Source organism: Alternaria novae-zelandiae, assembly GCF_023758075.1.
Source record: "Alternaria novae-zelandiae strain BMP 2774 chromosome Unknown scaffold_8, whole genome shotgun sequence".
Classification (NCBI taxonomy): Eukaryota; Fungi; Ascomycota; class Dothideomycetes; order Pleosporales; family Pleosporaceae; genus Alternaria; species Alternaria novae-zelandiae.
In genome coordinates, this window is record NW_026056968.1 from 230,392 (window position 1) to 246,136 (window position 15,745).

The 15,745-nt window shown below is 52.6% G+C and overlaps 3 protein-coding genes across 3 annotated transcripts; 1 reads left to right on the plus strand and 2 right to left on the minus strand.

Annotated features, from left to right (window-relative positions):
• Positions 1-67: 67 nt before the first annotated feature.
• J4E88_004562 (uncharacterized protein) lies at positions 68-1,033 on the minus strand (the record flags this gene model as incomplete). The annotated part of the gene is made up of 1 exon (XM_049398206.1): positions 68-1,033. The coding sequence occupies one exon, from the start codon at positions 1,031-1,033 to the stop codon at positions 68-70; it is 966 nt and encodes a 321-aa protein (XP_049255767.1).
• Positions 1,034-3,276: 2,243 nt separating this feature from the next.
• On the plus strand, positions 3,277-10,320 carry J4E88_004563 (uncharacterized protein; the record flags this gene model as incomplete). Its single annotated transcript, XM_049398207.1, has 15 exons — positions 3,277-3,401; positions 3,457-3,501; positions 3,562-3,663; positions 3,738-3,859; positions 4,073-4,302; positions 4,360-5,491; positions 5,570-5,909; positions 5,960-6,234; positions 6,303-6,384; positions 7,047-7,082; positions 7,180-7,276; positions 7,327-7,716; positions 7,776-8,209; positions 8,311-9,362; positions 9,413-10,320. The coding sequence occupies 15 exons, from the start codon at positions 3,277-3,279 to the stop codon at positions 10,318-10,320; spliced, it is 5,370 nt and encodes a 1,789-aa protein (XP_049255768.1).
• A 1,043-nt stretch (positions 10,321-11,363) lies between these two features.
• On the minus strand, positions 11,364-12,825 carry J4E88_004564 (uncharacterized protein; the record flags this gene model as incomplete). Its single annotated transcript, XM_049398208.1, has 2 exons — positions 11,364-11,799; positions 11,849-12,825. 2 exons carry the CDS (start codon positions 12,823-12,825, stop codon positions 11,364-11,366), a joined length of 1,413 nt encoding a protein of 470 aa, XP_049255769.1.
• Between the last annotated feature and the right edge of the window lie 2,920 nt (positions 12,826-15,745).

Here is a 15,745-nt window from a genome sequence, read left to right on the forward strand (position 1 = left end):
ACCCTGCCAATAGTATTGTGTGCCGTGGGGTGTTATGGAACCTGCCTAACATGCCAGCGTGGTCTCATCATAGGGAGCCTCTTCTGTACTTGAGCTTGCCACCCGTGACAGTTGCGTCCGAGCTGGGCTTGGCCAAACGCAGGCTACATAAGTGATCTTCTATGTTCCCAAGTGAACCCTGCCGTCGTGCTTGGCCCATGCCCGCATAACTGACAAGGCATCTGTCCAGAAGCTCCAACACCACTATACTTGACGTTGTTACTGCCATTGCCGAAGGAAGGTTGATTTCGGCTAGTCGTGTAGCTACAATCCCTTTCTGGTTCGTATACGTGGACTGAGGGTGGAATATCGGAGCCTCGGGGCTCAGCAGGAGATGGGTCCGCGTGTTGGACGATGCAGATTGTATAGGGTTGATCTTTCGGGTATGCTGGGCATCGAGTGGTTGTTTGTAGTCATCCGATATCGTTCCGTCGGTACTTCTGGCTTCGAGATGCTCGTCCGGGGCGACATCGAAGGTGAAAAAGGGGCTGATGCTTTCTCTCTGAAACGGCGAGAGGACCGACTCATCCGTCCAACCGTTCCAACTCGTCTCTGTAGGCGCCGATTCCAAGTCTCTTGGGTACGAGCATCCTGTCGAGATCGAGCCAAAGTCTGGTAGCGTTGAGGATATGGCTGTAGATGGCAGAGAGACGGTCTCGGCGATGTAAATGTTTGCTTTGCAAGCCTGGAGGTTGTTGAGAAAAGCCTGTTCATCCTGCTCTCGGTGCTTTATTTCTTTCTCCAATTCACGTTTGACCTGCTGGAACCGCTTCTTCTTCTTTCGTGGTAGTGAGGGATCTGTGACCAGCCGGCGTTCTGTTCGAGCTTGCTTCTTACGTAGGACCTGCAGGTAGGTAACACAGTTGGCGAGTCCATCCTCCAGGATATCCTTCTCGGACTGCAGTGTCGAAAGATCGGCATTCCAAGTTGGAAGCTCGTTCGTAGGGAAGAAGCTGTTGGTAACGGGGGTGACCCACAGCTGAGAGGGGCCCATGTTGCGGGTGGTACAGTAGTCGCTTTTTGCGGGCTTAGTGAGTAACAAACTGGGTCACAACTGATGTCCAGCACATGAAATAGGAGATGTTGTAAATGCAAGGCTTCCGCTTCGTCTGATTAAGAGACTTATTTGATCGCGGGCGAACTCAGCAGACCGCAACGTCTAGGTTCAATAGAGACTAATCACCTTTAGCGCGGGCTTGTTCCATACAATATGAACGATGTCGCGAATAACGGGAACAACAAGCGCGAGCAAGGCTCGGGAACAGCAGTGGCGTAACGCCCGACTCGAGTGTCAGCGCGGTTGGCGGCCAGACGCCCATCTCTTAGCCATCACGGAGCAATAAGACTCGTAACCAGACTGCGACAAAGCCATCTGCCCGGAGACAATTGCAACCTTGGAAGGGCCACCAAGGGGTGTCGGGAGGCTTGCCGCAGCCAGGCTCTGTACTGGGCTCTTCTATCATGGGCTGCTCAAGCCGCTCAGGCCGCCCAGGCCGCTAGACCCATGAAGCACGACATTCATGCGGGGTGCGAAGGTTTGCACGATTGCTGCTTCGCCGTCTTTGTTGAAAACGTCTCCAGTCCAGGTCTGATGACCGTGTCAGACGCATTGAGACTTCGTAAGCGTTCGCGTGAACTGGATTCAGTACTTGAGACGTTTCAAAAGGCGTGCGGAGATGGGCGGTGGTGATGGGATCAGGTACGGCTCTAGCGGATGCCGTTCGTTTGTTCGGCCGTGGTATTGTGATGCCCTATGCAAGGGGGAAGCTACGGTGTGCTTCTGTGCTTGGTGCGTAGCGTCATTCGAGGCGACTCAGCATCGGTGAGATGATATGACAGCTCGTATGCGCACATCAAAGGGGAGTCCCAGACGAGCTGTGTTTGCTTGAATTCTTCGGCAGCCCTCATTTTGAAAGAGACGTTGGATATTGGCAGACTGGTGAGTAAGGAGCGACGGATGCGCCTCGAAAACAAGCATTGGCACTTCTGCGCAGAACGACCCAGAGTCAGCCATCAAATGCACTGCGATCGTTTCGTGGTATGAGGGCTGAGCTGATATTGAAAGGGAGCGTGATTGACCTCAAAGCGGGACAGCGCGTAAGTGAGAGCACTTACATGCGTGTCATGTCACAGCGGGTATGCAGACGATCAAGGTTGTTGCCTGGCGTGCGGATCGTGGCTTTTCAGCACGACCTCCAGCGGACGATTCATGGATGACTGGCATTGATGGTGAATGTGCACAAAGTCAGATGATCGTTTTCTGACGCGCGGACTTTTCCGCGCGCTGCTGTTCCGCGGCGGTGTTGCACCTCGCGTCATCGTAACCTTATTGCCCAGTCGTGCATCGGCTGAAGCCAAGGCCCACAGTCGATCACGTGATGATCCTGCACCAGACGGTCGTCACGGTTGCTGCCCACATGTTTCTGCTTGTCAATACGCTTGTACCTGACACTCCCCATGCCGCCTACGCCAATGCCAACCGCGTTCAGCAAGTTGCCCGCCTTCCCAATCACGTTGCCATGCCCAGCCATGGTTGAGCGCACGGTAATGTGTCAACAAGTTCGCGACTCCACTGTGACGGCATCGCTTATGCAGCAAGGCATCGACCCCGCAGCAGGCAGTGTGGTCATCCACGAACATGTTACAGTCGGCGAGAGTTTGCGACCGAAGAACAGCCTCAGCCTGCCCTGCAGCGTGTTCCTGAACGCGGTGGTTTGGCGTCGGTCTTCGAGACCTTCTTTGCCTTTGCTCCCGGACTTCCGTCCTTTCCCTAGCCGGCACACATTGACGTCATCATTATGGTCTCGTAGCAATGCTTGACGTTCCAACTACCATGCCTCCGGATGGCATTGGTACCAGAGTAGATTGCCTCGGTGGGGTTGTTGCCGATGATGTGCTCGACTCGAACAGGCGGTTTTCTCGCACCGCCGTTGATCGTGAGAAGGAACCGTGTCTGATTTGTCGCGTGTTTGCGAGTGATATTACCACCACAGCCGCTAGCCAAACAGTACACGTTCTGACGGAGCATTGCATTCTACACTATTCCGTTTGAACAGTTACCGGCCCTCTAGTTACCGTCAGCTACCGCACGGCATAAGCGTCCGAGTACCCACATTACGTACTTTAACGCGCTGTATAAGTATCGCGCGACCCTCGGCATAAGACGCATCTAGTAGACCGGCTCTTGAGGGGCATACCGATTTGACCACAATATCCAATACCAAACACTCCAGAGAGATGGCGACCAAAATAATCGACATACGCACGGACACTGCCGAGTCGGATATCCTCGCTGATATCAAGAAAGGTCTTCGGCCTGAGAGTGGCGGCGAAAAAAAGCTGCCTACGTTGCTGCTTTATGAGTAAGCAACGATTTGGTTAGCCCATGATGCACGCTAACCTTTTCTCTTCTCTTAGCCAAGAAGGCCTTGGTCTATTCGAAGAGATCACGTACCAAGAGGAGTGAGCAGCTTCACGCTTGGTTTATATGAGCACCAAGCTGATGAATGTTCGCAATGTTAGGTATTACCTAACGAATGCCGAGATTGAAGTCCTCGAGACGTATGCGGAGAAAATCGCCGAACGAATCCCGACGGGGTCCATTGTCGTGGAACTGGGGAGCGGGTACGGTCCTGGCTCGCACTGCGCAAGAGATTGGAAACGAGCCCTGTGCTTCGTGAATACTAATGTGTTTGCAGCAACCTCAGAAAAGTCAACATACTCTTGCAAGCCGTCGACCGTCTTGGCAAAGACGTCGAGTACTACGCTGTCGACCTTTCCCTGCCGGAGCTGGAGAGAACATTTGGGGAAATACCTACAGGTGAGGATTCATTCTATCATGCTTAACATTGAGGGGAGTCGTGGGGTTTGTATAGTGCGACACGCTTGCATCAGTTTCCTGTGAAAGTGGCTTAGACCTACATGAGCCTGCATACATGCACCTCAACGTAGTAGTGGCCCGGACACTTATCTCCTTATCATTGCGCAATACCGGGCAATGCGAACTGCCGAAACTCGCTAATCAAGCACGCAGAAGGGTACAAACACGTCAAATGCTTTGGCCTCTATGGCACCTATGATGATGCCCTTGAGTGGCTGAAGACTCCCGAAATCGAAGCGAAACCGAAAACAATCCTTTGGCTGGGCTCAAGCTTGGGCAATTTCAAGCGCCATGAAGTACCGCCATTCCTTGCTGGATTTGGTGCGGTTCTCCAGACTGGCGATACCATGCTTATCGGTATCGATTCATGCAAGGATCCCGAGGTAAATCTATTGTCCCCACAGGCATGCAAACACCCACTGATCAGATTCCTATACTAGCGTGTTTACCATGCATACAACGATCGCGGCGGTGTAACACACAAGTTCATTCTCAACGGGCTGAAGCACGCGAACGCACTCATGGGCGAGGAAGCTTTCGACATCCAGGACTGGGAAGCCATTGGAGAATACGACGTACAGGCTGGAAGACATCACGCTTTTGTCGCACCACGCAAAGACACTGTCGTCGACGGTGTTCATATCAAGCAGGGCGAGAGAGTTCGTATCGAAGAATCCTACAAGTACAGTCGCGAGGAAGCAAAGGAGCTCTGGGAATTGGCCAAACTCGCAGAGAACGTTGTATGGGCAAACTCGAAGGGCGACTACGGCCTGCATTTCGTCTCGAAGCCTGCAATGTTCTTCCCTACCAAACCTGAGGAATACGCAGCGAAGCCGGTGCCATCTTTGACCGAGTGGCGTGAGCTTTGGACGGCCTGGGACGCGGTCACGAAGGACATGATACCCGAAGAAGAGCTACTATCTAAGCCGATCAAGCTCCGCAACGAGTGCATCTTCTACCTTGGCCACATTCCTACATTCTTGGACATCCACATCGCCCGTGCCACCGATGGCAAGCCGTCAGACCCCGCCTACTTCTGGAAGATCTTTGAACGTGGTGTTGACCCTGATGTTGAAGACCCAACTCAATGTCATGCTCACTCCGAGGTTCCCGAAGCGTGGCCCCCGCTGGAGACAATCCTGAAGTTTCAAGAGACTGTGCGACAAAAGGTTGAGGCGCTGTACACTTCGGGAGAAGCAGAGTCGAACGGTCGCGTGTCGCGAGCACTGTGGATTGGCTTTGAGCATGAAGCCATGCACCTGGAGACGTTGCTCTATATGCTGATTCAGAGTGACAAGGTCTTGCCACCTCCAGGAACCAAACTCCCAGACTTTTCGGCGTTTGCGGCGCAATCTGAGACCCTAGCAACCGCTAACGAGTGGTTCACAATCCCCGAAGCGGACATCGACATCGGTCTTGAAGACCCAGAGAATGACTTTGAGACCAAGCGTTACTTTGGCTGGGATAACGAGAGGCCTCACCGCTCAGCACATGTCAAGTCCTTCCGCGCAAAGGCTCGGCCAATCACAAATGGGGAGTATGCCACATATCTGTCTAAGACAGGAAAGACAGGTACGTAAGCTGTGCAGCGAGAGTTGTCGCGTGTATTGATCAAATTTCCGAGCTTGTCCGCTAACTTGTCGAATCCAGCCATACCTGCGTCGTGGTGCGAACAGCCATACTCAAACACTAAGGACCTGAGCACTGGCAAGAGAGACAGCGTGGTAAACGGCCACCACGAAGGTGGTAATGCCTCACCTCAGAGCATCACCGAAGGGAAGTTTGTACGCACTGTCTACGGCACTGTTCCCTTGAAATTTGTTATGGGATGGCCTGTAGTCGCCTCCTACGACGAATTAGCTGGTTGTGCGCATTGGATGGGCGGTCGCATCCCTACCATGGAAGAAGCACGAAGCATCTACAGCTATGTCGATAGCATGAAGCCGGAATTTGAGAGCTCGCTTGGAAACAGGATTCCAGCCGTGAACGGGTATGATGCCTGTTACCCATCCTCGTAGACTCTTGACTGACAGTCTGCAGCCATTTGATCAACGAAGGCGTTTTTGAGACGCCACCATCCCAAGCTTTGTCAAACGGCGACTCTGGCGCAGTATCTAGTCTCAACCCACGCAATCTTTTCGTTGACCTCGAAGGAACGAATGTGGGCTTCAAACACTGGCATCCAGTTTCAGTGGTCGAGAAGGGCAACAAGCTCTGCGGCCAATCTGACCTGGGTGGTGTTTGGGAGTGGACTAGCACTGTGCTGGAGAAGCATGACGGCTTCGAGCCGATGGAGTTGTATCCAGGCTATACAGGTATGATGCGATGCGACGGGCTTCTGCTCCTCAACACATCATGAGATGATATCGCTGACAGTAGGCAGCCGATTTTTTCGACGGTAAACACAACGTCACGCTGGGTGGATCGTGGGCGACGCATCCGCGCATCGCTGGGCGTAAGACCTTGTAAGTGAACGACAGTGGCTGCAGATGAAACCACATGATTAACGTGCCGAAGCGTCAACTGGTACCAACGCAACTATCCCTATGTCTGGGCAGGTGCGCGCATTGTGTCGGATGTTGAATAGTGGTACTTGATTCGTGGTCTTCGCGTTTGTATGGTGTCAAAATCCTGTCTAATCCTGGCCGTGATGATGCAACAACGCGAAACCTCGCGGATGGTCGGTTCACTGCATTCTTCACCGCAACGACGACGAGTCGTTTCCTTACAACGACGCGGAGGCACTCTTTTTGATCGAACACAATTGATATTTGCGCAAGTCTCGTTGGTTGCTGTCTCTACAGAAATCTTTCATTGTTGTGTTGTCGCAGTCACTCGCTCTTTCCGCACAATTACGTAGCCAGCCTCGGAGCAACCCTGGATGCGCTGTTACACCAGTCAACAGCCATTGCACCTCGCCCCGCTACGTTGCCACGCACAATCCCAAACAATTGCGCGTCTTCTCTACTGCACTCCGTGTCCAAGCAGAATTATCGTCCCAATCGCGCGTGCATTTCTCGCTCACACTCTCAAAGCATCCAATCCTAGCGGCTTTGCCTTCCCGCCATCAGCCTACCCAGGTCGTGATCGATATCGAAAGCGCAACCAGAATTAACATGGTCAACAGTCTTCTTTTCAAGTGGGAGGATTCCGAGGCGCTCAAGTGAGTTGCTGAGCCCGGTGTTTGTTTGTTTGGGCCACCGGAACGCAGCCCCGTGGCTACAACCTAAAGCAGACGGTCGCTAATGATAATCCAATAGACACCACTGCGGCTTTTGCGAGCGTCCGTTGAGCCACCCCGGTGCGAGGGCGTCTTGTTTCGGCAAGCACAGTGAGCCATGCGTGCGCTTCCATCAGGTTTGTTGCATAGGACTTACCCCCGGCGAACAATGCACTAACCTCTCCAGGCTATGTTCATGCGATTTCGCGGTCATACTTGCAAGTACTGCATGGGCATTGATGAGCAACACTACAAGCGTCATCACGACATTGCCGAGCGCTTACGAGCCGTCTATGAGAGTTGTGGCGAGATCGACTGGAACATCGTGCCGGACGAATCTGAGCTAGACGAACGTGGAAGAGCGAGAGATCTCGGCGATGAGGACACTCCATCCTCAAAGCGTGAGCGGAAGGATGCAAAGCGTCTGGCAAGAGCGGCTAGTAGATCTAGAGTCATTACGCAGGAGGAGATTAGATACATCGACTCCGTTGTACATTCAGCTGAGGGCATAACGAGCAACGACGCGGACGGGCCGCGGAATCCGGAAGAGATCGAGGAGATTGAGCGACAGCTTCGTGTAGGTGCCGAGTCTGTTGTTTTGGTATCTACTCTGTCAAATTACTGACTACTCCACAGTACCACGCCCATGTATACAGCACGCAAGTCGGCCGCAAGGGAATCAGAAAGCTCGCCGAGGCGCCTGTCGAGTCTTTAAACGTTGACTTCGAAGCCGAAATGGACCGCATCTTGGAAACCTTCCGTATCAACGAGCTACTCAGGCGTAACACCAAAACGAAGGGTCTACAAGGCAAAGAACTCAAGATGTTCCAAGGCCTCGTCGAAACGTTCAAGCACGCCGTCCTGGAGGACATCGTTCTGGTCAAGAAAGACACTGCCGAAGTGCGAATGCGACGAGCAGGCTATCTCCGATACACTAGTAAGACCGCGTACGGTATTGTAGAAGAGAGGTACACTGGAAAGGACTGGAAAACTGGAGAGAAGTTCGCGTCTAGTCTGAGTGATTTCAGTGGCGGTATCTCCCCCACGGATGAGACTGCTCCACTGGTCAGGTTCGTTGCCCTTGCCCTCATTTAGTCCCACAAAATTGCGACAAGACGCTGGCCAACTTCGTTGCGCAATTCATTTATTTTCAAAACTGACAGAAATCCAGTGATCAGGACGATGGCCAGTCGCCGCCGCGGTCTAGTACCCTTGACATCTCCGACCGAAGGCATCTTGAGAGCAACCACAAGCGCGTGAGCGGCGACGATGGACTCTACCATGCAGATATCGAGCCCTATCATACTCCGCTATTACTTTTGCCACCCGCCCCAACCTTGAACAGACAGTCGGCTGCGGTTCTGGTGATCAACGTCAAGGCTTCAGAGCGGGGGCCAACTACAGTGCCTGGCCGGATCAAGAAGTCACAACAAGCTCCTGATGGATGGCAAGTCGTCACGAATGGAGTGACGCCAACAAAATCGGTAGCAAAGACGCGCGCTTGGGGTAACATTCCAAGTAAGCCTCCGGCTCGTGCTCCTCGGCCTGGACCGACTCCATGGCTTTCCGATTCGCGCGACTTCCCAAACCTCTCAGCCTCGCGGAGCTCTTCAGATGAGCCTTATAGCCCAGCTCCAGCAGTAAAGCCTCCAAAGGCTTGGGGTATGTCAGCACCCGAGAGTTTTACGACCGAGACGGAAGACTCTGTCAACGGCCACCCCGCAATCTCGCAGAAGAAGAAGGCTAAGAAGGCACGAGAGGCGAAGCGCAAGGCAAAGAAGCAGTCTATACCGGAGGCAGCTATCAGTCTTCCTGATCTCCGAAACGAAGCCACTGAAGACGTCTATGACGTGGGTGACGTCTTAGCACAATCTGCTTCCATGCTACCTGAGACTATACTCTACAACAAGGACCGCGATAGTTCTCAAGATGTGCTATCGTACACGGAGAGCGCCAATGATCACGATGCTTCCACTAAGGTAGTATCAGAGCCAATCTCCACGGACGCGACATTCGCTAAGGGAGTGTCTCCAGTACCTCTGCCTGAACCTGTACTACCTATCACAAAACACGGCAAGCACATGCACTGGATTAGGTTTGTCCGCAAATTTATTAGCGATCAACTCACAAATCCGTTCCCGCCGTCATGGGATGGTTGTTCACACAGCACATCATGTTCGTTTGAGAACAATGACGTTCTTGATTGTCCCTTCCATGAGCCTCGTAAGTGCATTGCAACTGGCACTTAGCAGCAGATACTGACTCTGACGCAGACTGCCCCTGTGTTGATCCTCTGGGAGATCAATGCTACCTGGTGATGCCATGCCTAGACTTATGTAGCACCGGGCCTTTCAACCGCCTCCGTGGAGAGAAACTACTATCACTGTACGAGAAGGATCATCGGACCAAAGGCCGCTTGATGCTAGTAGACGATGACCTGATCAACTATCTCATGGAAGACCCTGCTATTCGAGCGCGCAATGGCAACCTAGATGGCGTACCTGATCGTCTGCAGAAGGAGTACGACGGCGTTAAGAATGGCTTCAATCCTGGAGCACTAATGGCTCAAGAGCTTCGATTCGAGCGACTTTACGCAAAGAACGGATTCAACAAGCAGGAGCTCACTCAGGTCATGTTACAGGATATCCAGCACAACGAACTCGAGCGTCCAGGTACGGAGCGCATTTGCTACTGTCGTGCTACTGCACCAAAGGGCGGATTACTCGCGAAGGACACTGTCGTTTGCTCACATCGCGACTGTACTACTACATACTTTCACAAGTCATGTGTAAAGAAGCTCGGTGTGGAGAAGGTGTCGCGCTGGTACTGCACATCATGTGAACAGCAGATGAAGATACTCGCATGTCAGACGCTACGTGGACTAGGCTATACTGATATCCCCACGGAGCATCTTTGCAGCTCTTCATGTGGGCTGAACGCGGAAGATTTCGAAGGAATGTTTGACGAGAGGTTTAGGCAGATGATGAGCTCACCCGACATGGACTACCTGACACTGCTACCTCCCGAGATTAGAGAGAAGGTTAAAGAACTTGGTGGGCTGCCTTCCATGCCTGCACAGTTACAGAAGCAACTGAAAGAGAAGGTTAGGGCGCTTGGCATCAAGTTAGCGGGAGCCGACGTTGACTTCCCGATATCTGATGAGATGCGACGCGTGCTTTGAGGCTCGTACCACACGAGTGGCTGTTTTGGCGTACAGTCGGTACATCTGACGTTAAGTTCTCGCTTCCAATGAGAGATGAGGGATGGGTAATGTGAGATAAGATATGGCATGTTTGGAACCAATCTATGGGCAAATGGAACACACGAAACCAAGGTACTTTTATCATGGCTCCCATAGTTTGAAAGAAAACGAAACCGCAGGTTCTGACTTCTTAATCTGCTATAAATGTCTGCTCTTGCTCTTAATTCTAATTCTCTCATTTCAGCATCCCTTCTGCCTCTGCTACACTCTACTTAATCTCAGCCCTCCACGCTACCGGTTATCTCCAGTCTTGATCAAAGCGACAGCCATATCAGCTTTCAACTACTACTGAGCACCTTCAAATCCCAAATCCCAAAGATCAAGCGCACATCACGCAGACATGTCATCTCCAACCGACTCCGCACACAGCCGTGTTCACGCAACTACATACCCACTCACACGCTGTCACGCAAGAGCGCCTTCGTTTCCACGACCAGGGACACGATACAACACAACTGAAGAAGAGATCGATGACGCTGAAGTCATCTCTTCCCTAGCTCTCCATGCAATCGACAGTCTCATCGTCGAGAGAAGAAAGAGGACGAGAATGGCATTTTGTTCTCGTCAAAGGGATCTAGAACAAAGGTGCCATGGCGAATATCCGGAAGAGGGCGAAGAAGATGTGGATGTGGAAGGCTTGGGTGGTCTTGCTTTGCGCACCGTCAATAGCATAGAGCTAATTCGTCAGGAAAGCGATAAGCTGAAGATGGGTAGTGGGAAAAGCAGGATGAGTAAGAGGGAGAGGGTCAGGAGTTGGTTCTTTGGGGTGTGGTATCGCGCATAAAGATTGAACGTTCCATGGTAACAAAAGGTCTTGATTGATAAGCGAGTTATTGATTGGAGCTATCTAATGTTGGCTCATCGGGATTTGCCTGAGCTTATACTGGGCTAACATTGTAGATTGTTTCCTATCTTAACTGGGTGGAGCTTGGGGAAGCTACGAGAACGGTCGCCTTTTGTTGCTAGTGACCCGATTCGAACGCGGCGATTATGCGAATGATGTCGAGCAACATTAGGGTATCTGCCGGAGCTTCGTGAGCGGTCACATCTTCGATTCCGAACAATGTCCTGTATATTCCAGTCAAGCTGCAGCCGTCCCGTGGCGCGCTCTTCAGCATGTTCTTCGCCACATGTTGGATGTTGACTGTCTGCAGGCATGTGTAGTAGTTTAAACCGTTTCGCAACTGGAAATTTTCCTTGACCGTCGGGGCTACGAATGGCTCATCAATCCCAGATAATACCTTCCAGAAAACTTGAAGGTCGAGATTTGTGCTGTAGGAAATGACGGCGTGCGTTCTTGGGTCGAAGCCTGCTTTCAGGATGGTATCTTGCATCTCACTGAATTCGGTACCGAAGGCCATACCTCCGGGATAATAGCGCTGGAATGCTTTTCTGAAGCTGTGCTGAGTTAGTATTTTTCGGATGTCTGGAATGTGTTCAATCGAACCCATTCTCGGTGCGCTTGTGAAGCTGGAAGCCATCGGGACACTTGTCGTGATATTCCTCAATCATTTCGTCTGCGGTCAGCCCTCCGTGTCCAACTCGCGTGTTGATAACATCACGTCCCGTTCTGAAGTCTTTGATTGCAATAGTAAACGCAATGGGAGTTGCGAAGTTGAGCACGTCAAACTCAACGTCCAACGCCCATATGTGACTCGCGTCCTTCTGGCAGCCCGTGACCCATTCGCGTAGGAAGTGCAGCTGTTTCATCCACTCTGAACCTCCAGGCGGGTCTTGTAACAGAGATTTCGCGAAATTGACATGAGTCAGACAATGACGAAAGCCTACCAGAGGTGGCTCTGAACAACTGAAGACCGGGCATTTATCTTGTTCCAGATGAGGCTGGAGTTCTGGCTGCGGGCGCTTCGCTGAACTCCTTCCTACCGAGAATTGCGCGTCGGGGTCTTCTGCCGGGTCGTCTGTGAGGCCACCCGGTAGCTGATCAACCATGACGCTCTCCTGCACGACTTGGGAGAACTCCTGCGCCCATTCATCTGGTACCTCGATCTTCTCTTCATTCTCTCGCCACGAGGATGACGGCCTTGCCCGAAAGCCTGCGGTACTTGCCTGTTGGATGCGTGGTCGCCGTCGTCCAGCCTCTGGTGACAGTCTTCCGCCTGCATCTGTTTGCTTCGGAGCCTTGTTTGTTGCCCCGAGCGGTGCTTCATCGGACGCTTGACCCAGGGAGCCATCGTATTCCTGTGTGGCTGCGCGATAGAGACCTGTTAGCTCGTCCACGTCGCCTATAGTCAGTTCGTTGACATCAAGCATATCTGGACGTTGTCGAAGGTAGTCGACAAGGCTCAATTTTTCCGCATCCGGTTTGCCGTCGATGGCTGTGTGGTAGCTTTGTAGCAGGCCTATTGCGCTGCGGAGATCTACTCTCGGAGCACTAGACTTGTCGTGTTCGGTGGCCGGCGGCATCTTGTCCTAGGATGACTTCGAAGCTCGCGGCTTGCAATTTCGTGATGAGTTGAATGACGGTGGTGGAGAATGTAGACGTACTTTGACCTTCTTAGGTATCTGACGCGAAATGATTAGCTACGCGTTAGATCGAATTGGCCTAGGGGCTCGGAAACGGCCGCCGGTCAGAAGCTAGGGCGCTACAGGGGTGCGTGCTCCTTCGGTATGCAGCGCGCCGACATGCCGCCCGGGACACGCATATAACGAAAGATGAGACATGGAGTTGAGAAGAGGTTAGGGTAGAGAAGGACAGCGGAAAGAGCGGCAGTTATCTTGTTCAGATTAGAGCCCCGGAGTGGTAGGAGATCATGGGATAAGTTGAGAGATCTGATTGACAGGTTGAGCTCCCTGCCCACCCGTACGCTTCCAGTAATTGAGTCGATAGCCTTGGCGGGTTGACAGCTTCGACACAATCATCCAAAAGCCATTCTTCGCAACACAGCCCCTCGACGGTATCCACTCGGTCTTGTCGAAGATACCCTCCGCTGTGGCGAAATTACTGAAAACTGCAGAGAGCACCTTTCATGCGCCCTTCATTCATCTCCCATCCTCCCACACATGGTGACTCTTGTGGACATGATATATTTCCGGGGTTTTCCACCAAGGAGAAGATCACGCCTCAACCAACGAGAGCTTGCGTCAGGAGCCTCTCCTGCCCACTCAGGTAGTTGCGTTTTTCCAACCAGCGAAGTTTCCCCTTGGCCCTTTTCGAACTCAATTTGACCTGAGCCCCCTTCAAGGCGCTGGGTACGTCCTTCGCTATCTTGCCTACGTCCTCGACGTGCTTGACGACACTCTTGCCCACTTTGCCTGTTGTAGCCTTGAACCCATCTTTGCAGACGGTCTCGATGACCTGTATAGTTGACCGGCGACGGGTTCTTGGCTCGACACCGAAGAAGGGATAGGGATCGAATGCTACGTATTTTGGCGGCGGATCGTGGTGGGTTACGTCGTCGTATCGATGCGGGGATGTTTGAGGTCGACATGGAGCGCCGTGCTCAAGCGCTGCCGCTGCCGCTGAAGAAGCGATTGGGAGGCTGGTAGTGCGCTCATGTAAGCCGTGAAGCATGAATGGTCCAGGTCGATGCAGCGCAAGGTTGTTCTCGCTCGCAGTAGCGCTTGGGAGATATAACCCAAAGCGCCGTGCATCACTGACACCACTGCTATGAGCTGACCTTCTTCGCGGCCCAGACTCAAGTACCGCTGTATGTATTCCTGGTATATCTGCGATAGCTGCGAGGGTTCGGGCTTGAGGCGAAGGCTGAATGGGAGGAGACTCGGGAGAGGAAGGAAGGGCCGTATCGGGCGAAATGGGACCTGGCGGTAGGGTTGTCGCGTCTTGTAATGTCATAGCGTGAAGCTCATCTCGTAAAGCATCCACTCTCGCGTGTCTTCCAATGCTACTAGCAGATGAAGGCAGCTGCGAGCTTTCATTGAACGGCCACATTGGGGTTGCCCACCTGCTGTTGATGTTGGGCGAAGCGGGAGAAGCAGCTCATGAGAGGAGGCTGTCTGAAGGAGGGGTGAAGAGGAAAGCATTGCGGGGTGTCGCGCCATGGTTATGCATGTTGTAATTGCGATAGCCGGCTCCAGCAGGAGAGTTGGCTCGCAGTGGTTGATGCAGAGTGGTTCTGGTCCGCTAAGTCGTAGTGTCCGGCTTGTATCCTGCGCGTCGCATCGAGACTGTCGACGGTGCTCTAGATCTCGAATGCTCTCCGGAGGGTGCCGTTCAGTCTGGTCTGCTCAAACACGGCGGGTGCGCGCGTGTGTGTACGATGGGTGAGAGATGGTGTTGGAACCAAATGACGACAGCTCCAGCTACCTCGGTCCTCTTGGCAAAACACACGCCCTCGGAGCGACCTGAAGCGCTACCCTCTCACCAACACGACACAAGACAGCACAATCATTATCGCGACGCGCTTTATTCCATCGTACTAGAGCGATTGTGTAGATTCTTTTCTCAACTGATTGAAGGCCTAGGTACCTTGATGTGCTCCCTGCAACGCTGTTAGCATCGAAACGAGCGGCGCAGGCTGACGAACGCGCCATTTTCTCGTGCAACGTATGTACCATCGCATAATGCATTCGGCATGCTCTGACGACTATGCAGACAAATTGCAGGCCATGTAGAACTTGGCAGTATGCATTTTCACATGATCGGTAGCCCTCTTCGCCTTGAACGCCGCGGCGCGCGCTTCACTATACATGCCGAGGAAAGGACATTGCCGGCTCAACGAATTGGCTCGCAGCAACCTGGAAACTATGGCAGATGCTATAAATCCTTACAAGAGGAGACCTTGGTGGTGCTGATGCTGATGACTGAGCTGATGCGTATCCCTAAGGCTCCTGCTACTCACAGCAAAACATGTCAGCAGCTCATGAGACGACATGAGAATAGGCACATCTAATCATCGTACGATCAAACGGAAATAGTATTGCGGCAGAAGTAGCCAAGGACGCCCTGGTGCTCAGTGCGGCCGGATATGTTGCTCTCTGGTAGATGAGCCACCGCTATCCATAGTGTATGAATTACGGTACCCAGCAGCCTGTTTTAACTCTGCAGGTACCCCTTACCGCGTGTTGGTTTGAGAAGCAGGTAATAACCGTGCAGTACATCTGGTCTCGCGTCCTTGCGGCACAGCATATGGCGACACTTGGAATGCATGGCACTTGTTCGAGAAGGAGCGAATTGTTCGCGCAACGCCTTGTAAAGGATTACAACGGTCGCCGATGTATTTGCGCAGTTGAGGAAACTTCAAAAGGACTGATTCAAAGAGAAGCCTGGTAGTAGATCAGCCTCGCGGCGTTGGCATGGACCTGGTGTTCGGATACACGGGCCACCACCGGGATTAAATCAGCCGCCAACAACGGCTGCACCGCA